This window comes from Dendrobium catenatum, unplaced genomic scaffold, assembly GCF_001605985.2.
Source record: "Dendrobium catenatum unplaced genomic scaffold, ASM160598v2 fragScaff_scaffold_506, whole genome shotgun sequence".
NCBI classification, from domain to species: Eukaryota; Viridiplantae; Streptophyta; class Magnoliopsida; order Asparagales; family Orchidaceae; genus Dendrobium; species Dendrobium catenatum.
The window spans coordinates 1,190,896-1,216,674 of NW_021318968.1; the positions used below are offsets into that span (position 1 = coordinate 1,190,896).

At 34.8% G+C, this 25,779-nt stretch overlaps 2 protein-coding genes across 2 annotated transcripts in view; one reads left to right on the top strand and one right to left on the bottom strand.

Annotated features, from left to right (window-relative positions):
* LOC110107725 (type II inositol polyphosphate 5-phosphatase 15) overlaps positions 1 to 19,222 on the top strand; it is a 28,778-nt gene extending 9,556 nt beyond the window's left edge. Inside the window, exons 2-11 of the mRNA XM_020838080.2 lie at positions 5,862 to 6,114; positions 6,262 to 7,057; positions 8,729 to 8,853; positions 8,990 to 9,074; positions 14,693 to 14,858; positions 14,981 to 15,018; positions 15,118 to 15,382; positions 15,549 to 15,672; positions 15,761 to 16,121; positions 18,442 to 19,222. Coding sequence (XP_020693739.1) covers positions 5,862 to 6,114; positions 6,262 to 7,057; positions 8,729 to 8,853; positions 8,990 to 9,074; positions 14,693 to 14,858; positions 14,981 to 15,018; positions 15,118 to 15,382; positions 15,549 to 15,672; positions 15,761 to 16,121; positions 18,442 to 18,795 — 2,567 coding nt within the window. The 3' untranslated portion in view covers positions 18,796 to 19,222. The remainder of the gene's footprint in view (positions 1 to 5,861; positions 6,115 to 6,261; positions 7,058 to 8,728; positions 8,854 to 8,989; positions 9,075 to 14,692; positions 14,859 to 14,980; positions 15,019 to 15,117; positions 15,383 to 15,548; positions 15,673 to 15,760; positions 16,122 to 18,441) is intronic.
* Positions 19,223 to 22,086: 2,864 nt separating this feature from the next.
* LOC110107747 (putative lipid-transfer protein DIR1) lies at positions 22,087 to 22,613 on the bottom strand. Its single transcript, XM_020838115.2, has one exon. It carries the CDS (start codon positions 22,606 to 22,608, stop codon positions 22,267 to 22,269), a length of 342 nt encoding a protein of 113 aa, XP_020693774.1. The 5' UTR covers positions 22,609 to 22,613; the 3' UTR covers positions 22,087 to 22,266.
* Positions 22,614 to 25,779: the final 3,166 nt, after the last annotated feature.

The window sequence follows — 25,779 nt, forward strand, 5'->3', positions numbered from 1 at the left end:
TTTTTTCTCCCAAAGCAGTAGCTTCTTCTCTCCACCTTTGCAAAAACCGGGCGGTAAAATTGGGTTGTAAACAAAAAAATTGGGCGGTTAAACCGGACGAGCGGCTTGATGAGCTCGTTACAGTATTGCAAGTCGAGCTCGAGCTCGACTCGAGTTCAAGATCGATATTTGACTCGCAAGTCGAGCTCAAACATCCCCTGACTTGAGCTCGACTCGTTTCATTTACACCCCTAGCTCGGCTCGGCTCGACTATTATTATTTTTAGTTATTAAATTTGAATATTAAAGAAGTATATATATATATATAGCATTTAAGCTGGCAAATAATATTAAATATTAGAGCATTTATTATTACAAAAAAGCTTCAGCTTTACCGTTTAATATTTTTATTACTGTAGAAATGATAAGTTTAGATGGGCGGGAAAACCAAAACCTTCCGCCTCAAAATTGGGCGAGAAAATCAAAACCGGACGGGAAATCCGGGTGGGAAAATCAAAACCTGATGAGAAAATTTGGATGAGCGACTCGAACTCATTTAGAATGGAACAAGTCGAGCTCGAGCTCGAGTTCAGCTGAGCTCGATTGTGCCAAAACTCGACTTGACTCGACTCGTTTACACCTCTAATTAGATACAACAACTTAAATTCTAAGAATGAGACCGCATAAATTATTGGTGCAAATGATAATATTTGTTGAAGTAACTGATGATAGTCTTCCTAAGAGAGAGTAACATATATCGACCACCACATCAATAATGTTTTAACAACTTTGGAAACTAGAGACCAGGGCTGGCTGTTTGGGGGTAGAAAGCATGGGAGAAGAGAGTTTTGTGACACAGATTAATCAAAATATTAAGAATGGTGGAGTCAACCATCAATTTAAATTGTACACCCTAAAGATAGGGTAACAACTTGAGAGAAATTTGGTGACATAATTCTTCATTCTACATTTTCTAGATAGTTGGATCAACAACGAAGGATGTTACTAAAGTTGCTCGTTCCATTTTGTGTATGGTTCTATACTATTCCTAGGTTTGCATATCTTTTTGTTGAAGTAAAAATATCTAACAATATAGAGTATAAACACAAGATATTACTTTTCTGAAAAAATGTGGTACGAAGGAATTCCCACATCTTTTTGGTGAAGTTCTTTAACATAATACTTACTATGGAAAGTTTAAGACTATTGAGCAGCTAAGTAAGAACAACATACTTGAAATTTTGTCATGTTGTGAACTCGATAGTCTAATTACTATTTAGATAAGAGACATCAAGGTTATGGAGCTTTCCATGTGAACTAACCAAGTGAAAGACCTTTGATTGTAGAGGATAATTGATACCATTGAATTTGATAGTAGGGATGGTTGACTGATGTAGAAGTCATGATACCGTTTGAGAAGAATCTAAGAGATAGCTTAGAGAAAAAAGTTGCACAAGTCACGAGATTGTTAAGTTTTAGGAATTTGAGCTTTTTTGATAGAGTTATGTTTTGAGTCATAACGAGTGTGCGAATGAGTGCATTTCGTATTAACCAATGCAACAATTTCAATAGCATTGCATGCTAGATTATATGCAATTTTGGAGTAGACAACATGTAGCGGGTGATATATTAGGGTTTTGGTAAGCAGTGACGAGGTGGGGTGCTAATGAGCAGAGCAAATCATAGGAAAGCATGTTGGGTGAGTGGGTTGTTGATTGTGAGAGAGCATCGTGTGAATGCTAATGAATTGATGAGTTTATGGGTGAACGGGCTACGAGGTGTATCTAGATGGTGAGCGAACTAAGATAGGGGATGTTGAGTAATGAGAGATGGGTGAGTGACAAGTGGAAGGAAGAGGGTGTGAGTTGATTAGTGGAGAGAGTGGCTAGTGTATAGAACGAGAATGGAGGAAGCAAAGACATGCAAATCTTACCTAATACAATGTTGGAAGAAAGAACTCGTGACATTACTAGCTAATATTTGTTAACCACTGACTAGTTGACCAGCCCCACCTCATGCCATTCCACTCATGCACAATCTCTTAATCATCGCTTCCAAATGGCACAATTGTATGCGAGGAATCGCTTGCCCCTCAAAATCGAACTCATGCACGGAACCATACCATTCAAACTCTCCTCTCTTGGTGCCAAACAAAGGATCCGAAGCCCTATCTCTCTCAACTGCAAGGAAGCCGCTCGATCCTATGTTAGGCCCTCCTACAGTGCGCAACCAACGCACCTGCCCGCTTGGCCTATGCCTGCTTGTGAACCCTTGAGCCTGCACACACGTGCCCAGCGCTCGAACCCCATCCCGTTTTGATCCAGCTTGATCCAGCTCGATCCTGGACTCCCCCTTTCACATGTACACATCACCTCGGCCCGCGTCTACTCCTGTGACTCCGGTCCGGCCGCCACACTCGAAACCGAGTATTCTCCTCTGCTTGTTTGTTCACAACAGTAAGCTTGACTTTCTGGTCCTGCACTTCTTGCAGACCCGCCTCTGTTGTTTCTGTGTCTCTGTTGGAGCAACCCCAAACGACCTTCTATTTTATTAAATATAAAATTATAATAAACAAATACCTCAGTTTGAAGACTTGAAGGCTTGTACAAGGACCAATCATAGTCCAGAAGCCCTTGGCCGTCGAATTTTGATTCGGTCAGACATATTTGAAAGTCAAGTACCTCCCAACCTCCCTTTGCAGGGAGGGGATGTTGGGAGGCTGCTAGATTTTCAAGAAAAATAAAAAAACATATTTTTAAAATTAAATCATATTTAATTAACATGTATTGCTAATTGAAGGATTTAAAGACTCGTGCCGGGACCAATCAACATCCCGAAGCCTCGACCGTTGACTTCTTGATCCAGTCAGGCGATTGAAAGGGCAAATGCCCTCCCAACCTCCCTTCGCGGGGAGGGGATGTTGGGAGGCTACCGAAATTTTCAAGAAATATAACAAAAATTACATTTGTTTTAATTAACAGGTACCGCAATCTCAAATTGAAGAATTTGAAGACCTGTATCGGGACCAATAATCGTTCTGAAGCCCTCGGCCATCATATCTGTAATTTGGCCGGGCGGATTTGAAAGACAAGTGCTTCCCAACTCCCTTCATGGGGAGGGGATGCGGAGAGGTTGCCAAAATTTTTGAACAAAATAATGGACCCTCATAATTAATTTTAAAAAAATGTCATTTCAATTGATAATAATACTAATAATAATAATAATATTTAAATTCTCATTCATAGGCAAGCATCATTCCATGACAAATAACCCACAATACAATATACATAGACTCTAGGACACCCTCTACAATCTATTTCAATTTAATGCAATGTATACTTGTGGCTAGACACTTAAGGAGGAGGGGAAGAATAGAAGAAAATTTAATTTGGAAAAGATGAAGAAATGTGGTGATTTCTATTGTGTATTTAACAAGAAATCAAAACTTATGGAAAAGTGTGAAGTAGATGTTCGTGCTTGAAAAAAATGGGGGAAATACATTGAATTGAATGGCATGACCCAATAACCCCTTAAGACATCAAGATCCTACATGATTCATGACCCGAAGTAATTCAAATGCATAAAGAAGGCTCAAAATACATGAAAATGATTCAATAGCACCTCATAGTACATAACATCACTCAATGCATATAAATCTCACAAGTAAAATAATTCAAATGCATAAAGAAGGATCTTGTTGATCTAGAAACCAAAAGCTATATCATGATGACAAGGAGTTTGATGATCACTTGCTGATTTAGGATATCTGGAAATATAATGATGTAATCCACTTGATTATGCGCAAGTGTGCTAATGTTAGGACCCAACCGATTGATAAAGATTTAAATCTTTTAATATTGGCTATAATTGCAACTGATAAGGAAGAATGCAAGAAACCATAAAGTGAGGTTTTGATTGATCTATATATTTTTCAACCCTAAGATTATATACTCTAAAAATTATTCATTCATAACCTAAATTTAAATCCTACCAAGAATTTAAAATCTTGAAATGAAATTTTTTGCATGTGCTATGATCTTTAAGTCAAGCATCTAAATGCGAGATCTAGGAATGCTTCACGGACTTGTTAAAAGTGCTAAATTTCCCAGATGATGGTCTTGTTGGCAGCAAATCTCAACGGAGGGGATCCCAAACTTTTAAGATGCCTCCTAAATTCCTACAAAATATAGATATTTTTCAAATGGCCGTCATGTCACCCCGATGATGGCCGTGTTGACAGAAAATCTCAATCAGAGGGGATCCCAAACTTTTAAGATGCCTCCCAAATTCCTACGTAAATAAAAATATTTTAAAAGTAACTTTAATGTCACTCCGATGATGGCCTTGTTGAAAGTGAATCTCAATCAGAGAGATCTATATTCAAATCCTATTGAATTTTTAAAAATCTAATATTTATTAAATTTTAAATATTTAAATGAAAATTTAATAACAAAAACTTAAAACTAAAATCCATCCTTATCCCACAACCGTTTGTTGAGGGTGATAAATTTGAAACTAACTTCAGCTTAGAAAGAGCGAAGGTTATGTCGGATGTTTCATTAAGATTTATTCTCAAAAAATCTCTCGCCAGTAGGGACGTGACAATTACCCTCTAATTGAGTGATTTTGTTGCAAACTGACACCACTATATTACAATTATGGCTAAAGCCCGTATGTTCCCTGATGGTTTAAAGTTCTTGAATAATGAATCATAGAATGTACTTGATAGGCATAAAGCCTTTTTATCAGTGGACTCAAATGTATCTCCTTTGACAAACATCCACCCTAAGTCTATAAGATATTCTTAAATGATTCAACCCATGGTTGCCGACAAGTTTCTTCTGTCAGGTTGAGTTGACTACCTCTTTTGTCTAAGACCAAGGATCATGACAGTCCGGGACGATGGAATTATGAGATCTTGATCGGGCTCGTCTTCATTCCTCTTATCACCTGTTTTAAGTATTTGGTGGTAAATTTAAAATCATAAACTCTAAAATTCAAATTCTAAAACTGTTGCATTGGGTACTAAGTGCATACTTAATGACTAGCGTTAATCGAAAATTCTCTCTCGTTATCGGGAGGGGTAATTAACTATAGGGACTTGCACCTATAGGAAATCAAAACTCAGATCATAAAGTCCTAAAAAATTAGGGCAAAATCTTTGGGTAGTATCTTATCTAAAACCTAATTTGCCTTCTGAAAATTTACCTGAAAAATAAATCCGTTAAAACTCTCCCCGTCAATAAAAGATGGCGCAAAGGCTAGGGCACAAATTTTTGAAACCTACAATATTAGGTGCCTATAAGTAGCCGCTTACTAGGTAAATATATAAGGAAATAAATAGACACACATTCTCAATTTTAATGATATAAAATATAATAAGAATTTTCTTGCAATATCATATTGCATTTACTCCATGGATTTTTCATATAGAATCTACTGTCTTATCGATCAGTAAGGGATTCGATTGATAAATACATGGTCCTTTTTTGTTGCAATTAACTAGCAGAAGATAGACGCACTACTTAAATGTGTTTATTTATTAATTCACTTTCATTTTTGTAGCATGTTTCATGTTGTTTTTCGCTTAATTTCATTATATTTATTTTTTAAAAAATATGCAATTATGGCCTTCATTGTCAATATTAAGTCATGCTCTCGCAGGCTACACACGGATGGATTGGTGTGGGTCAGGCTTATGTGGGCCTGAAAATCATTAAAACTATTTGTCTTGATAATTATATGGCCACCTTTTTGTTAGTTTGGTAGAGTTTCGCATCCATGAGGGCCTTTCATTTATTCTTCATATCATCAAGTTTGTTTATTTAATTTTTGTTCTCATGCTTACTCACTGCCTCATTCCTTTGATTATTTGAATTCCAGGTGATATTTGGACTGGTTCTGAAGGCGGGGTGTTGAAAGCTTGGCCTTGGGAATCTATTGAAAAGTCCCTTTTTCTAACAATTGAAGAACGACATATGGCTGCGTTGCTAGTTGAGAGGTCATATGTTGACCTTAGGAGTCAAGTCACGGTAAATGGGGTTTGCTCCCTTCCTGCGGTTGATATCAAGTATCTTTTATCTGATAATTCTAGGTCTAAAGTGTGGAGTGCAGGAAGCCTAACCTTCGCATTATGGTATACCTTAACCTTCCTCCCACTTCTTTTAACTTGTATGCAAACCACTCATGTGAATCGTGAATGATATATTGTTAGTTTGTACCTTTCCCTTAAATAGTTTTTTTTAACCTTGTTTTGACTGATGTAATTAATATAATTTCACAGGGATTCTCGGAAAAGGGAACTTTTAAAAGTATTCAATATTGATGGTCAGGTTGAGAATCGGGTTGATGTAGCACAATCACAGGAGATACATGTGGAAGATGAGATGAAGGTGAAGTTAACTAAGAAGGAAAAATCTGGATCTATGAGCTTTTTCCAGCGTTCGCGAAATGCCTTGATAGGAGCTGCTGATGCAGTTCGTAGAGTTGCACAAAAAGGAACATTTGGAGAAGATCGAAAGACAGAAGCATTAATGATAGCAATGGATGGTATGATTTGGACTGGATGTTCAAATGGCTCGCTTTTGCAGTGGGATGGAAATGGGAATAGACTACATGAAATCCAGCATCATTCTTCTGCTGTCAAGTCCATGTGTGCCTTTGGGACACGTTTGTGGGTGGGCTATATCAATGGTACTGTTCAAATAATGGATCTTGAAGGAAATTTACTTGGTGGATGGCTTGCTCACAGTGGTCCTGTTATAAAGATGTTTGTTGGAGCATCACATCTTTTTACATTAGCCAGCCAAGGAGGAATTCGTGGATGGAGTCTTACATCACCTGGGCCCATCGATGATATCCTGCGTACAGAGCTGTCAAGTAAAGAACTCGCTTACACAAAAGTGGAAAAAATTAAAATTTTGGTAGGAACTTGGAATGTTGGGCAAGAAAGGGCTTCTCATGATTCCCTTATTTCATGGCTTGCCAGTGTAGCAAAAGAAGTTGGATTAGTTGTTGTTGGCCTTCAAGAAGTGGAGATGGGTGCTGGTTTTCTTGCAATGGCGGCGGCAAAAGAGACTGTGAGTTAGCAATACATACTTTATGTTTAAATCTTCTCTGAGATAATTTAAACAAAGAACTGAAGCTTCATTCCATCCTTTATTTTGTTTTTACGCCTTTATCATTTTGAGGTTCCTTTGTTATTTTATATCACAAGTAGTTTCATACCTTAGAAGGTGAAATTCGAGAATGGAAAAGCATCTTTGTTGTTCATCAAATCGTTCACTGTGAACGTGAATATTTTAGGAGGTTTGTCATGTCATGCCAAATACTTTAACACTTGGATATAGAAAGCCATAGGGGCTGACAAATCACTCTTATTTAAAAAATAGGGAGCTAGTTTCATGTGTAACATCCAAATCTTGCATATTTTCATAAATAATGCTTAAATACATTTGTTTACAATAATATCACTCAAATATTGAATAGCTTGATTTATGTGGCAAGTTTTATTCTCTATCATTTCTTAATTTTTTAATGATTTGATTGTATCTAGTGTTGTACAGATAGAAAGAAAAAGATTAGGAGAAAAGAGAGAGAGTGATGATGTAAACTGGAAAGAAGAGATGATTTGTTTGGTAAGAGGAAGTAGGTTACGAATTTAAAATTAAAGTCAATCATGGATATCCTTACTATAACCTTAAGATTTCTTTTATAATAGACCAGGATAAACTAAAGTATAACCGAAATGACCCTACCTAATAGATAGAAAGATCCTTATTTCTATGATTATCTAGATGTAAAATAAATATGAAAAAGAAAAATAAAGATTTATAATGCCGATCCTAAATAATTGGGATAATGCTAATCCTGATGATGATGATAAGAAAATACAAATATTATAAAAACAAACATGCATCTTATAATTATATTTGAATCTCAAAAGGTGTAATTAATTCCATTAGTGGCCCCAGAAAAAAACTCTTCATATCAAGAGTTTGATAGTGTGGATCATGGTGGAGTTGGTGAAATTGGTTCATGTGTATCTTTTACGTAATCTTGTGGGATAGTGTAGATATACACAAACAAAATGATAGGGCACCAAATCATGACAAGGGCCAGTACCTGAAAACTATACATGATATGGAATTTATGATGCATGTAAAAAATGAATAACACGTTATGACACAAGTATTTTCTGGAGCCATAGTGCATACTGATAGCGTGGCAAACACCATGTTAAAAATAGCACAATCACAGAACAATAAGAATAATTTATTAATAATTCTACAGTGTAAGAACAAATTATCCTATACAAGCAGAAAAAATATAAGTAATAGCATATAAATAGAATATGAAACTGTTTTAGCATATATGAAGGTTAATGAAAGACGATCATTTTTTTTTTAATGAAAGACAATCATATTATATAATATATGATAACAATGAAGCACTTAGTTTTGCTTATAAAGCTACCATGGTTATATCAATATATAATAAAGTTGCATGCCACAGTATCTATCCTAGCTATTAATCATTACAACAATGATTGATTTAAGTCTGTTATTTGAACTTTGACCAGGTAATGTGGATGTTCATATTAGCGATCTGCTTTTAGAAACAGTGGTTACTGTACAAGTTCTTACTCAATGTTGTGCTCAAATATGATGAGCATAACTAAGCTGGAGTTGTTTTCTGCGAACTTAGTTTATGAGTTTTGTATTAATACTTGCATTTTTTACTTGAAATAGGTGGGACTCGAGGGCAGCGCCAATGGGCAATGGTGGTTGGATGCTATTGGTAGGACCTTAGATGAAGGTGCCTCTTTTGAACGTGTTGGCTCCAGGCAGTTAGCAGGATTGCTTATTGGTGCATGGTATATGCTTCTAGTTTGATTAGTTTTATTTTAATATAGCATTTTCTCTCAATTGATTTCAAGGGAAGCCCATATGTTGTTCAATACTTGTTTATCATAGCTAATTTTCCTTATGGCCCATCTTTTTACTCTTAAGGGCTAGGAAGAACCTTAGGCCAAATGTTGGTGATGTTGACGCTGCAGCTGTAGCATGTGGATTTGGTAGAGCAATTGGCAACAAGGTATACTTTACTAGCTACATTGCTTTCATTTACATTTCATTTTGTTGGAAGCAGATAGGGTTTTCTTATTTAGGGGATGACACTTAAAATAATACCAACCACTAACAATTATATCTGAGAATGCTGGTGGCCGCGTTGGACACCCCCCCCCTCCCCCCCCACCCCACCACAAAAAAAAAAAAAAACCGCCTGCACAGCCCAATATATCCCCGCCTGCATAGCTCAATATTATCCAAGAAAATTATTTTTGAGTGAATAAACAAATTGAACAATCATATATTTTTGTTGAGAAAATAGAGCACAATCTAACAATTATATTCACTTAAGGTTGGAATGTAAAACCACAAGAAAGGAAGTTGATCTGCCCACTCGTACCAATAATTTAATAATAGTATATTGTTATATCAGTCCAGGAGGGATCAGCCTTTGCATTCCACCCAAGGCTTTGCGCTCCCCGGGTGTGGGGTCCACACGTTAATGAAGAGAGGAGGGGGTGGGTGAGAGGGAAATTTTAATTGAAGGGGCTGTTTTGGTATTTTACTTTGAATTGTATGCTTTTCATAGTTGTTTTCACCGCAGGGCTAGGTTTATGCTAGAATTTGGCTGAAACTAGTTGGTGCTTAGGGAAATTTGGGATCTAGCTGTCGGCAAGGGTTAGGGAGAGCTGGATCTTCCTTTCCAATTGAAGATCCTTGTATCTTGTTTCTTTTCTTTCATAATTATTGCAATAAAAGTGGTTCGAGGTGTGTTCTTCTTGCAATTTTTGCTTGAGGTTAGCTGTTTTAGGGTGAATGCTCTCCTATTTTCTATCATATAATGATTGCAGCTGAACAAATTATGGCTTCTTACATTTATGAATTTATAGGTGTTTCATAAAATAATTTGTAACGGTGTTACATCCTAATAAATATCCAAGGAATAAAAGAGCTGCTAAACCATGATATTTTCATTCAACTATAAGATAAATAGTTATATATGTATGTAATATACAAATGTATTATCATATGGTCCTTATTACAATATTTATCTATATAAATATCAGAAGTCTATGAATCTGATTAACAATAAGACACTACATCTGATTAAAAGCGTTTAAAACTATATTTTACATCTATCATAATTACATCAAGGTTCAGCTTTAAGCCCATATTTTTTTGCTTTAGTCATGGATGTTCTTACTAGACATTTGCAAGAGGATGTACCCATGTATATGTTTTTTTGATGATAATCTTCTTATTGCTAAGACTAGAGAGGGAGTTGAAGGTAAACTTGAATTAGGGAGGTCAAGCTTAGAGTCTAAAGGTTTTCATTTGAGTAGATTTAAAACAAAATACATGGAGTGTAATTTTACTAGTAATAAATCTAGTGGGGTGATTGTGACTTTGGGCGATCATGTCATTAATAAGAGTACATGTTTTAGATATTTCGGGTCTATTGCTCTGAGTAATGGTGAAATAGATGGGGATTTTATTAATAGAATTCAAGTTGTGTGGTTGAAATGGAGGAATGCATCGGGCCTAATGTGCGATAGAAAAGTACCCCCTCAAAGTTAAGGGAAAATTTTATAAGATGGTGCTGAGACCTGCAATGCTTTATGGCTCAGAATGTTGGCCATTAAAAGCATACTTGTTAGTGGCGAATGGCACACCACTGCGCAAAGATCCCAGTGGAGCCATTGCGCATAGCGCTCGGCGCGACACACACCTTTTTAAACGTGGCGCACAATAGAAAATAATTAAAAAATAGATATTTATTAATATTAAATACCATTAAATAACAAATAATATGTTGATTAGCGTAAAATTTAGATGTAAATATCTTGTCAAATAGCAAAAATGATGATTTTAAATCATACATAAAATTACATCAATAGATTTGAGCAGGATTTAAGCATAATTTATCCTAAATCCTGCCTAATAACAAAAATGATAGCTTTAAATCTGACAAAAAAATTAAATCCTTTAAAGTTTTTTTGATATTTTATTAATTTAAATGTTAATTAATTAATAATTGATTATAATATTAATATGTACAACAACAACAACAACAACAAGCCTTTATCCCATTACGTGGGGTCGACTACATTATTAATATTATTATTATAATATTAATATGTAAACAAAAAAAAAAGAATTCATAATTTGAAATTTATAATATGTTAACAAAATAGCTTGCACCATGAACGCCTTGCACCATACGCCATTGCCCATGCATGGCACAAATAGCGCGCACTATTTTGATGCGCCGCGTCGCTCCATATGTGCACTACGCCGCGCCATGCACCATGGCGCGCGCAATTTTGCGCCATTTACACTTATGTTTAAAAGAGAAATATAAGATTAAATTAAGTGTTACAGAGATGAGGATGCTTAGGTGGATGAGTGGTTTTACTTTTAGATAAAAAATGTGAAACAAGCATATACGTGAAAAAGTTGGAGCAGCTCCAGTGGCAGATATGATTAGAGGGAGTTGCCTTAGATGGGTTGGTCACATAAAATGTTAGCCTCTTAATGACTTGGTTAGGAGACTAGATGTATTAAATTTGACTTACTTTAAGAAAGTCAGAGGTAGATCTAAAAAGACTTGGTTAGAAAATATTAAAATTTAGATTTAAAGGAGAATTTGACTCTATACATGACACAATAGAGAAAAATGATTCATGTAGCCGACCTCACGTAGTGGGATAAAGGCTTGTTATTATTGCTATTGCTATCATAATTATACAAAAATATCTAATCGTACTATACATGATCTCTTTAGTCTCATTTACTCCTTTACTCTGACTGAGGCTTTCCTATAATATGATTATCAATTAACATTGAGTTAGTGGATGCATCATTATTCTAATAACAATAAGCTCAATAGGAAAAGAGTTAATACACATACTTCATTTTATAAATTGGTATTGTTTATGACATTTGACGTAATAATCATTATCATGGCATCGATAGTAGTATAGCCATAGCAGCTGTGATTATATTTGACGTCTTAAGCATAATTATGGAATTTAATGTCGTCATCATCATTATGGGTCATAACATTGAGTGGTATAACTTTTGGATTAGAAAGTATATACGCATACCTTATGTTTTGGGAGTTCTAGTAACAATAACTTGCTATAAACCTAATCCAACGTTGGCGGATATATCCTCCATTAATATGATAGAGTGCAATTCTTATGCTTGGTATAGTATGTGACGGAGATGTGTCTAACTCACTACTAGATATATCTCGTTCAATATAGTGGGACTCAATTGTACATATACTAATGTTTGTGATTGAAAGGTTACAGTAATAATACATTAGTATATTTGTGTCTCCAACTAGTGTTATGAGGAGGTTCTATTTATCAACATGCACATACAAGCAGTCATGCCTATAGGCTTTTCTTTGCGTGCACCATTTCATGCAATTTATTTATTTGTAGGATCTTTTTACATAAATTTGCATTTCGTAATCATAGCAAATTAGCAATAACATAGCATAAAAAATTATAAATATGGTGATATCATAATATTGGGTTCATGGATATATAACATAACAGATTGAATATATGACCATAATAATGGTATAACATGCAAAAATAGATGAATAATGTGAAGTGGACAATCATAGTAGTTGTATGACATTTCAAAATCATATAAATTAACTGAATAGTCAATAGTGTGCATCACGCAGACTTTGGCAGTATAAAGAATTTTATTAAAAAAATCAAGGCAAACTAGCATAATTTTTGCATAATGAACATTCTATGGAAGGAAGCTTCAATAAATACGTGCATTCTAATGCACTAGATCTAGAGGAAGTATTACTCTTAAATAGAAATGCATTTTCCCTACCTTAATGACTTTAGTTTGACCAAATCATTGATTATATGTTCCTACCTTAATGATTTCAGTTTGACGAAATCATTGATCTGTTCCTAACAGCCAAACAAAATATCATCATATAACATACACATAAAATATATCATCTAGCTTTCCCTCTATCAAGCTACAACTTTTCGTTCTTTCTTCTTAGTTGATGATTAAATTTCTCTTTCTAGTAAAGAAATTACATAAATCTCTTGATTTAGTTGACACTTATAAATTGACTTGTAGACTATGATTAATTAATGACCATCTTCTAAGTAATTTACGATTTCTTCTTTAAACCTATCCATATCGTAGATGACTCGGTCTTATAAAACTTAGACCTATCTTAGACAAGAAACGTAACCCAACAAAGATATAATGCAAATCTAAGGCTTCTATCACACATCTACATCAACCAATTTCATCAAGCATGATTAATATAAATGCATTCATGCATAAATATATTAGGATTCTATTAGTAAATTCAAATCCTTCTCCTAAGTGTAATACTCATAAATTTAGGATAATCGATATATAACTACAATTATCTAAACCATATGACAGATTATTTAAGGTTTTATATTCCACTTCCCAAACTAATCATACATAGGGCTTTAGATTATGATCACCAAAGCTCTCATTTGATTCAACTCCAATAGGCATCTCTTAAAACCTTAGCTAATTTATCTAAGTCTCCATAGTCATATATGATATTTACTCGAAGAAAATTGTGATTTAAGATTGTCTTGCTTGAGCAAAAAGATGAATGAAAAGATATATTTTGCTCCTGGACCGGTCCTGATTTTATTGCCGGCGGAAGCAGCCAGGGAGGGAGGGAGAGGGGAGGGGGGGGGGGCCCCAATTGGAGTTAAATCTATTAGGAGGGAAATTTTGAATTACAAGCGTGTTTAGGGAATTTGTATCTCTCCTTTAGCTTTAATTAGGGAGTAATGATAGAATTAGGGGGTCATCTGGAATTTGATTGTAATTTGAGATCTAGGGTTTCTTATTTTGGGCTCTTGGCGTTGCCGGAGATTTGGAGAGTTGTTCTTCCTCTCAGATTGAAGAACATTGTATCGTTTGCTGTTTTTATTCATTCAATAGTGGAATACAAGTGTTTGCTTGGTTTTCTCTCAGGTTTCCTCCAGTTTTCCTCTGCTTGGGTGCTGTTTCCTGCTGTCAACAGCAGAAATTCTGCTGTTTGCTCATCCGTGTTGACTAGGTTTGCTTGCGAACTCAAGTATTACCTTAGAGTTACTTGCGGACTCAAGTATTTCCTATCAAATGTTTATCATCAATTAGTTAATTAACTAATCATCTCAAACAACTTGCCTTATATAAATAGGTCGATCTAGCTGGATCGATTAAATCTAGGTTATTTGTTAATAATTCTTAATTAGCCATTAATCTTCTTACTTTAACTAATCAATTAGCTTAGTGATTCTTAGGCTCCTTACAACAGGATTACGTTGACAGAACAAATTGATGCTATTAAAACATATGGAAAGGCTACAACCAACTCCACTAACCTTTATATGCCCTCAAAGAATCTAACCATATGTAAATGACCCTCGCAAATCTTGTAGTTCACGCATTACTACGCCTGTTTGAAACTGCAAGTTTTATGTCACTTGCTCTTTTCTTAATTATCTCCAAGGTGGTAAAAACAAAGCTCCATCTCTGGAAGCATCGTGGGTAACTTGTTATGGAGTCCCTTGCTGATACCTTTGTTTCTTTTTTGTTGATATATGGTTTTATTTGCAGGGTGCTGTTGGGTTAAGGATGAGGGTCTTTGATCGAGTTTTTTGCTTTGTGAATTCTCATTTTGCTGCTCACTTGGAAGCTGTCAGTAAGAGGAATGCAGACTTTGATCATGTTTATCGAACTTTGTCCTTCACTCGGCCATCTGTTGGACCAAATTCTGGATCAGGTTGGGATTTTATCCATATTAACATGAACACTCTTCTTTAGCCCATAAATCAACTGAAACAAGTACGTTCATACATGTAAGATGAAGTATTGATGCACTCATATTTCCTTTCCTTTGTTCAGCTGGTGCTACATCTGTTCAAGTGCACAGGGGAGGAAATGTAAGTAGTTTCTCCTGCTGGTTTTGAATTACAATTTCTTATGATTTATTCCCTGCTCATGACTAAGATAGCTACCATCATATGAATTGGCAATGGCAGTCAACTGCCTCTATATCAGATGAAAAACCAGAGTTGTCCGATGCAGATATGATTGTATTTATGGGTGATTTCAATTATCGTCTCTTTGGCCTCTCTTATGATGAGGCAAGAGATATGGTCTCGCAAAGATGTTTTGACTGGCTCAGGGATAAGGATCAACTTCGAGCAGAAATGAAGGCAGGCAAAGTTTTTCAAGGAATGCGGGAGGGTCAAATAAAATTTCCCCCCACGTACAAATTTGAAAGGCACCAGCCTGGTCTGTCAGGTAGGAAAACAAATCTTTTACAATGGGTTCGCGTGCATGTTGTGTCTCTATGTTCTTGTCAATTATTTCATGGAACATTGCCCGAGAATTGTGAGCTTACATTCTCCGCATCATTTTTATGTTTCTATGAGCTTTAAAGCTAAACCTCACTTCTTTTTACTTGAAGCATATGATTCTAGTGAGAAAAAGCGCATTCCTGCTTGGTGTGATAGAATACTATATCGTGACAATCGTTCCATCTCCGTGGCCGAATGCTCATTGGAATGCCCTGTTGTTTCGTCAATTTCACTGTAAGTATCTCTCATTTAGTTATTTTAGTTATGCAAAATTGTATTCTACATTTTATAGGTCACTGGAAATTGTGTTCTTTTTCTCCAGTTACGAAGCTTGTATGGATGTTACAGACAGTGATCATAAACCTGTTAGATGTATTTTCAGCAGTGAAATTGCACATGTTGACAAAACAGCAAGAAGGCAAGAGTTTGGAGAAATACTTGCATCACATAAAAAAATTAAAACTTTGTTTAAAGAATATAGCATTATTCCAGAAACAGTTGTTAGCACAAGCAGTATCATCTTGCAAAACCAGAATACTTCCATTCTCCGTATAACCAATAAAAGTGACAAGCGCAAGGCTGGTTTTGAAATCGTCTGCAGAGGCCAGTCTACGATAAGGGATGAGGGAAGTCCATATAAACTTTGCACAAAGGGTTCCTTTGGCTTTCCAAGCTGGTTACAGGTACATGCTTATGCATTTTGCAGCAGAGCATTTGCTTCCTTAACATATTTATTTTTAGAAGCCCCATACATTCTTTATATGATTGAGTTGATCTTCAGAAGCGTTGCCAAAATCAATCATATTTACATTTATACTACAGTTTGAGCTTCGTTCCAAGGATTTTACTGCCAATTTGTGACATTAAAAATAGAACAATTAAGTGAATTAAGTTTATTGGAAAGAAGGAAACAAAAACACAGTTAAATCAGCAAATTTTGCTATTGAAGCAACATATATGACTGTTGTTTCCTTCTGGAGTCTTAGCTTTATTTTTTAGCCTCTAGTGTTTGTAACTTATGACACTGCTCAGAAAATTTATGGTTCAATAGTTTGATCCTTTAATGCAATAATTTATTTTAATCATTTAGTTATTACTTGCTCTCTTTATTGGCCCTTGTTTGGGTTTCCTGTTGGTTAAATGTACTAGCGTAATACATTTTTTACTTCTTTTGCTTACACATACAATATAATGCTTGTTTGGATATTAGGCTGTGAAATATTTACTTTTTCATACTCCAGATTCTAGTGGGTAAGCAAAAGTAAGCGATTATTATTGTAGTTATCAGTATAATTTGCGTATTGGCATATTCTTTGCCTGCAGCTTCATATTTTGAAGAATTACTTTCTGAAATTAACGCAAGCCTGAGTAAGCACTTCTTGAAAATTGCGTTTATGTTGGATTTTTATGGCGCCAAATCATATTTTTCCTTTCAGCCTGTGGAGCAGGGTTGGCATTCACATTAAGATCAATAATTTAATTCCAAGCCGACGTCAATAAGAAAATCTATTTTCCAGATTTACAACTCTATTTTGTTATATGATCCATTGCAGTTGGTCTTGTCAGAACGTGTCCTGCAATCTTTTTCTTCTTCCATTTTATTTAGTAAGAGCATATTTTGCAAGTTCAAGAAAAGTTTCTTTGTCATCATTATTGTCATCCGTTTCAATCGAACTACCTACCTAAAAACATTGTGTCTTGCCCAAGTAAAGCGAGATTCTAGAGTAAAGATCAATTGTGCTCTTAATAACCATATTTTAGGAATACTTTTAAGGGGTATAAAATCATAATATCACATTAAATAGACCAAAACAAAATAATATAATTTTAAAGTTTTGTTGTATTCAGTGATGGTGAAATAGATGGGGATATTATCAACAGAATTCAAGTTTGATGGTTGAAGTGGTGGAATGCTTCGGGCTTGTAGTGTGATAAAAAAGTACCCCTCAAACTTAAGAGAAAACTCTATAAGATGGTGGTGAGGCCTGCAATGTTTTATGGTGCCAAATGTTTGCCATTAAAAGAGAAGCATAATACTAAGTTAAGTGTGGCAGAGATGAGGATGCTCAGGTGGATGAGTGGCTTTACCCTTAGCTATAGGATACAAAATGAGCATATACATGAAAAGGTTGGAGTAGCTCCAATAGAAGATAAGATTAGAGAGAGTCTCTTTAGATGGTTTGGTCACATAAAACGGTGGCCTTCTGATGGAACTTTTATTTTATCCAGTGAACGTACGCAGAGGAACGTTCGGTTTTAGGCAAAAAAAGCGCCTGTACCAAGTACCGAGTACCGAGTACCGAGTTGTACCGAGTTTTTTCAAAAAACTCGGTACAGGCGCTTGTTTGCCTAAAACCGAACGTTCCTCTGCGTACGTTCACTGGATATAATAAAAGTTCCTTCTGATGACCCGGTTAGAAAAGTAGAAGTATTAGATTTGACTTATGTTAAGAAAGGTAGAGGCAGACCTAAAAAGACTTGGTTAGAAAATATTAGAAATGATCTTTCTTTATTAGATTTAAATTAGAATTTGACTTTTAATAAGACACAATGGAGAAAAAGGATTCATGTAGCCGACCACACATAGCAGGATAAAGGCTTGATGTTGTTGTTGTTGTTGTTGTATTCTTAGTTCCAAAATCATCCATGCCCGCATTCCATATAACTTGTTTCCTATCGTGCATTCATTTTTCTTGAAAACCTAAGGTTCTTTCCACCAAATCACTTGTAAATTGTCATCATATATAACTAATGCATTTTATTTTAACCATTAGCATTTAGCACCAGTTTCTTCCTCTTCAATCAAAGCACCTCACTACCTAACCGCTTAAGGCAAGTGCCCAGTTGCCTTAAAAAACATTGTGCTCATCTGTAAAAATCTGCTTACTTTGCAACTTTGCATGCACTAAAAATCAAAATTCTTGCATACCATCTATCAAATCAATGCAGTTTATCGTGATTTTATTACTTAAGTCTTTTTTTTTTCTTCTTCTGAAACATCAGGTCCAACCTGCTACTGGGATAATCAATGCCGGCCAGACGGTGGAAGTGACGATCCACTACGAGGACTTCTGTACCCAAGAAGAATTTGTTGATGGGATCCCCCAGAATTGGTGGTGTGAAGACACAAGAGATAAGGAGGTATTGCTGCTAGTGAAAGTTACGGGCAGCTATTCAACAGAGAGAAGATTCCACCATGTCCTTGTGCGCCATTGCAATCAAGGTAAGGCATCATTTAATGATTCTCAAGGGAGTTCCAGAAGATTTGAGGAAAACCATCTGCAGAAACCTGACCCTAAAACCTTAAACAATTCTTCTGATCAATCTGTCAACCTTTGCCATATGCGTTACCTATGAAGAAGGAAAGCAAGGTGACGATGATGGATTGGATATATTCATTTCTGTACATAAGACATTACTGGAGAATCCCAATTTTACACAGCTAGGGAAGCAGGAAAAAGAAAGAATAGAAATAAAGGAAAGGAAGCTGGATATATTCGTTCTTCTTGAGTTCCGGATTCATTTTTGTTTTCAGATGTCGACAATGTTCTTTAGATTTTTTTTCTTATACTTATATTTTGAGGTAAAAGGAGATAGCCTCATGTTATGTATTCTGCTGCTGCTTTCATCATGTTCTCTGTTCAGTATTCAATTTCCAAACATGTTTAGAATTTCTGGTCATGTCAGATGAACTTTGTTGTTACAAAGTAGTTCTTTGAACCGAATAATGACAAGATGACTGATTTGTTTCAATTTTACTGAATAAAACTTTTGACAAGTTTAATTCAAATTGAAAAAGTTGTATTAGAATATTTATAATGATAGAAAGAGAATTTATGTTGCCTATCCCAACATCTTTATAGCTCAAGCTATTGTCACAAGGGGAAATCACATCCAACTCATTCACTCATTCATATTCTCTCTTGAATTCAATATTTTTTAAGAATATACAACTATTTGAGACTGAATGAAGTTGCAATAATGTTGTCTCTTCTTGATGAGAATTTGTTAAATGGAATAAACATAGAACTTCAATCTCTCTTATTTTCTTCTCACTTAAATTTATCAATAAAAGCTCATTATCTTTATCTCATTCTCCTTCATCATTTGTTAATAATACACATGTGCTATACAAAGGAAATCATTTAATATTCCCTTATTTAAATTTCTTCTAGAAGCCATTGGAAGGCTAAGAGAGGGATCATCACAATTGCAATAACCTTGCCCAAATCTACATCCTTATATGCATGCCTTTATTTTTTTTTTTTTACTTTTCCTCTTTTTCTTATTAGCAACTAGGGAGGAATCATCTTTGGCAACCTTAATAATATTTAAATCAATATCTTTATGAAAGACACATTCATCTGCAGAATTAATTTCTACATCTTTCCAAATAGAATTAAAATGACTAGAAGGGAAAAATCTAATCAAGGGATCATCACAATCCTCATCAGATTTCACATCCTCCTGATGTAAACCCTCCAAATTAGACTGAAGCACATAAGCAGAAGAGGGAGAAATATGAATGAAAATTTTGGGTAGTAAATTGAAGACGTTTACATTGCTAGAAGATGAATCAGATTGAGCACAAGGAGTCATTTGATTGCTAATCTGAGCTTCAGGACTAGTAGTATCATTAACATAGATAGGAATTGGGGAAACAACAATAAATGAAGGGGCATTCTGGTTAAGGTTAGATGATACGAAAATATTAGTGTTTGTTGATGTTATTAAAATAGGTTTAGCTGCTAATTTCTTAGGTAGATCATCTAAGTTTCTTGTAATTATTGTCATCGGGTTAGGAAGAGAATTCCCTTCTTGTTGATTGAGAATAGTAGTATGAGAATTCTCTTATAGAAGAATAGAATTCTCAAAATCCTTAACATTAGTGTTATGAATATTCAAATTATCATTCATAGCAACATGGTTTTCCATAGGCCGGGAAAAAAGAAATTTTAATTTGTAGATTTACTTTTGTCTTTTCTAAAGATGAAACAATTAAAGATAGCATGGCCATGAGTTTTGCAGTGATTACAGAAAGAGGGATAATTTTCAATTTCACTTTATTTGAGGTAGCCAAAGTTTTCAGGACCAATTCGAATTTTCTTGGAATATTTTTTTTAGTAATGTCTAATTCAACCAAAACCCTGATGATAGAGGGCCTTGACCTAGATGCAGTTGCTTGATTAGTTTGTAAAGGATGACCAAAAATAGATGCAATAGCAAATAGAACTTGTGAATTAAACACATGTAACTGGAGATTTGAAAATGAAATTCAAACCGACACAATAAGAGATTCTTCTTTAATGTAAAAATAAGGAGTCCACTTTCATTTGACAATTATTAATGTAGTAACAATATCTCAAAAAAATATAGCCATAGTCCAAATCATTAGAAAGTTGAATAGCAATATGCCTAGGATCCAAGATACCTATAGAAAGAAGGTCAAATTACTTCAAATTAAAAAAAAAATTCGAATAACTTCTAAATTAGGCCTTCAAATTGAAAATTTGCCAACTAATACAAATTCAAAAGGAGCAGCTAGTTTAATCACATCATCATCTGAGAACATCATAGTAGGAACTCCTTTAAAGGAGGTATGCACAAGTGAGATCGAGGGAGTAGTTGGAGGGATCTTCCCAAAAACCACTACTTCTTTGAAAGATCGGGAATTACCATTTGCCAAAACTCCAAGTAAACCCAGATTTTAGTCATAGCAGGAGGCTTGCTTGATTCTCAGGGGTAAGAAAGCGGCAACATCACCATCTCAACCAAAGGGAGAGAAAAAACACCTCAAATACGTCCTATCTAAGCTTGAACCAAAGATTGAACAACTAATGGAAACCTAAGGCTGAAAATGACCCAATGCCACAGAGAATTAAAATGACACAAAACACCAAAGTAAACAAAGATCTAACAACAAAAATGAAACATTGGGCCTAAAACGGCCCCGGTCAAAGCTAGAGAAATCACATAAAACATCAAACTCCAATAAGAACTAGGGAAAACAACAAAGGTAAAGGAGCTTAGAGACTTCCTTGAGGAGCACAAGGGTACAATTTAAGAAATTCATTGGGAACAAAGCTGAAACGGAGGAGAAGGCTGATGTGTCAATTTAGTATTTTAGTGAAAGAGGAACATGTCTTTTTTTGTCTATCTAAGATTGAGCTTACCTTTGGGCTTGGCTTCCAGCCAATCTTATTTTTCCTTTTACTATGCAATTAATTTGGGAACCTGTGCTCTATAGATCTTATTTTCTTTTTTGATTGTACCTCTGAGAACATTATCAAGCTTTTGTTCTCTTTTAAGTATCTTGTAATCTTTATTTTGATGATATAAAATACATACCCATAAATGGGCTTCCCCCTCCCCTCGGCAAAAAAAAAAAAAAACTCGTTTGGAGTTGAATTGAGTCAATCACTTGTGGTATCAATCGGTTCGTCTGCCAATATACTTTATTCAACTATAAGTTTGTTGAAATCGGGGTTCAAATGATCATGAATTTCATTTCATGAGCTTTCAGTTTAAATATTACTCAAGATTCATATCAATGATGCTATTTTCTTTGGAGACGTATCAAATATGTAAATATATAAGAATATCTAAGAATTTAATGATGTGTTAAATAAATTTTTTTGTGATATAAAATTAAGCAAGCACTCCCAACACCAATATATATTCCAACATATTTGACAAATACAAGCCACATGCCTTTCTAGAACTAGCACATCGAACAAACAACTGTAACACGAACACACAACACACAAACATATATATTAACGCTACTAAGGCTCGCATGGGCGGGCGGGCTGGCGATCTGGCGGGCCATCAGCACTTAACGGGTGCCGGAACGTTGCACTTGACCGGGAGCTGCATTGCAAGGTCAGGGTTGATGCCGAAGTACTGAAGCAGGCCAGAGTTCTTGTAGCCGCAGAGGCAGTTCAGGTCTGCATGCGACAGTGCCGCACAGCACGTTTCTGACGGATCCGGCACCGGCTTTTGGGCCGATGAGCCCGAAATGGCGGGCTGGCATGCTGTCAGCCCATCCTTATTCATGTTGCAGATCTTCCAACTATCGGCCGCCTCCGCCGCCACCAACATAATGGTGGCGGTCACCGCCAGAAGTGCCAGAGCCAGAGCCAGAGAAGCTGAGGAGTTCTTCTTCTCCATCTCTGTGAACTGATCAAGTAATGTGAAGGAGTAGCGTTGCCATGAGTTGTACGTTATATATAGAAAGGAGAATTTTTTTTAAAAGAATTGTTCAATTGCTCTAAAGGTTAAAAATAAGATGAATATTTTATTAAATATAAGATAGATAACAAATTTGAGTATTATTTTAAGTAGAAAATAGTTATCTTATAATTTTTACACATATATCCTTAACTGATCTAATTTCTCATTAAATAATAAATAATAAAAATGATCCCTACTTTATGTTTAATTTAATTTTAATGTAATTTAAATGTCTTGTTGCTTTGAATTTAGTATTATACATTTCATCATATTATTTATTATTCTCATTAAAAATATATCACAATGTCAAATTGTCAAAATATGTTTTGTTTTCATGTCAGAAAATTATAAGATAAATAATAAATTTGAGTTATATTTCCTGTTATAAAATAATTAATTATTTTATAGTTTATTCCATATAAATATCCTTATAAGATCTATTTATTCTGAACAAATATAACATACATTTTAAAACTTTATATAATGGATTGTTGGAGAGATCAGTACAAGTGAGATCGATAGCTCGCTTCCCAACTTGATAGCTCATTAGTTTTATTTATTTTTTATTATTTGTAGGTGGTAGGTTGCTAGCTGAAATTATATATATATATATATATATGAAAGAGAACATTATATTGTTGTAGTTAGCATCATGTCATAAGGAGTTCCTAGTAAATTTTTTTATATTTCTAGTGTTTTGGTAGGGAAGTTTAGAGATTAGGAGTAGGAGTGCATAGAGAGTTTGTTATATTTGAATGTGCAAAGTTATGGTTTTACTAAGATGAGCATTGGACAAGTTAGATTGGATTAAGTGGAGGTATTCAAAGTTTTGTTTGAGACTAGTATTGAATCGTGCGACTGTCTATGAATCTAATTAGTTTTGATCGAGCTAGATTGGATATGAGTTTTTTAAGTGGGGCTAGTTGAAAAAGATTTTATTTGCCAAATTTTAATGTGGATGGTGAAATTGGCTCATCCTAGGATGGGTTAAGATGTTCAATATATCGCTTCAATTAAATCTATTGTTATGCATGATCGTCCAATTTTATGCTCGTGTCAAATCTATATATCGAGTAGGTTGGATGATGAACTGACATGTATCAATTTTAAATCCATATTATAAATAAAAAAATGATAGATTTGGAATATAAGAGGGTTAAATTAACTTTGGAGGACTTCAAAATTTTCCGGAGTACATCTTATCATCGTAGTTGGGTTGAGATTTTATGCTTAAACATGTACTTTGATTAAGCTATGTAGAAATAACCCAATTAATATACCTTTTATTAATTAAACTAGGTTGAGTCACATCATGTTATTGGCTAATTAAAAAATTTACTGAATTTCACTATAATTTCAGGGAATACTAATAAAGAATAGCTAAATACATTTTTCAACAAAAAATCCACATTACTATAAAGTAACTATTATAAAAAAATGAGGATTGTTTTTTTTTTTTCATCCACTAATATTTTGATAAAGCCAATATTTGTGATGATCCATAAGGATCCACATCAAAGACAAGAAGTCAAATAATAGTTGCAACATAATGCATGAATTTATCATCATAAAATTGGCATGTAATTATTCAACATGTGCTCATTATTCAATAACATCATCATATACTAAGTACATGAACAATATTCACAATAAATATGGAATCATTCATGACGTCATGGCCGAGTCCTTCAAGTTAATATATAATAAAATTTGACAAGTATTCTCTCTCATCTATTCAAATCAATACATGATCAAATTCAACTAATATAATATTCTCTCTTTCATTAAATGCATGGTATTATGTCCTCCATCTTAAATAGCATCTCCATGCATGAATGCTATGAAGATTTTATTATATGCATATTCCTTTTTATCATTTCCTTAATTTAAAGCACCTCATTAAGGAATGGAAATATTTCAAAATTTAAAATTCAAAAGAGGAGACACAACGGAGAACCTAAGCCCTTTTTCTTTTGCTTTCTTTCACTCATTTTTCTTCTACATCTAGCAATCAATTCTCACTTCCATTGTGTTAAGTAAATTTCGGAAGACACCTATGCAAATGCACATGTGACCCACCTCTAGAGTGAAAATATATAAAGGTTATTATTGATTCTAGGAAGGTATGTGCATATATTTCTAAAAGCATCATCCCTTGGATCATCACCATCATTGATGACATTATATGAACTACTCAACCAATGAACTCTAAGGCCTCTCCTATCCATAGCCTATCCTACATTAGGCCTCATATTGTCATAAGGCAATTTGTCAACCATCATTATTGTAGTCATCAACCTTGACGGCACAATTGCTATTATCATCTTATCCCTTAACCACTAGTTCTTGAATTATCATTGTGTTTTTTATTAGCTAGTCTAATCCTTGGGCCATCACCATCACCATCACCTTTTTAGATTGTTATTGCCTTGACCAATTTTCAAGGTCATATGTCAGCTTGCTACCACCATCATCTTCCTCCTATTTCTTCTTTAGCTTTGAACTTCACTATTTTTTTTCCTTAAAGTACCATTCTTATTCCCCTATGAAATTCTAATGATGCATCTGAGTTGTTGGATCCAATGTTTAAAATTGCGTATTCGAATATTGAGGCGTTTTTCATTCGTGAGGCGAGGCGTAAGCATCAAGGCGTTTTGAGGCGTAAGCCTCAAAATCAAAAGATTGCGTAAACATAAAATTATTAATTTTTTATATACTAATGAGTGAATAATATAAAACATAAAAAAACATAAGATATAAAGTGAAATCAAAATATCCCAACAATAAGACAACTTGAAATATAGTTTAACTCAAAATTCTATCTTTCCCTAATCCCAATATTCTTTTCATTAAAATATAATTTCAATTTCCAAAAATAAATAGCAATGACATATCACATAAGAACTCATAAGTCATTAGCACTGTCATCGCTAAGGAGTTCTTCATTTGAATCATCATTAAAATGAACTGCTCTCTCCCCTTCCTCCTCTCCTATAAAGTCCAATGTCAGGCAATTACTTCAAGATTTATGTAGGTTTTAATATATATAGCGTGAGGCGTAAGCCTCATGCTAGTGAGGCGAGGCGAGCCTCAAGGCGGGCCTCAACC

Coding starts and splice junctions, on each gene's coding strand:
- LOC110107747 (XM_020838115.2), bottom strand. CDS start 22,608: ATGGAGAAGAAGAACTCCTCAGCTTCTCTGGCTCTGGCTCTGGCACTT.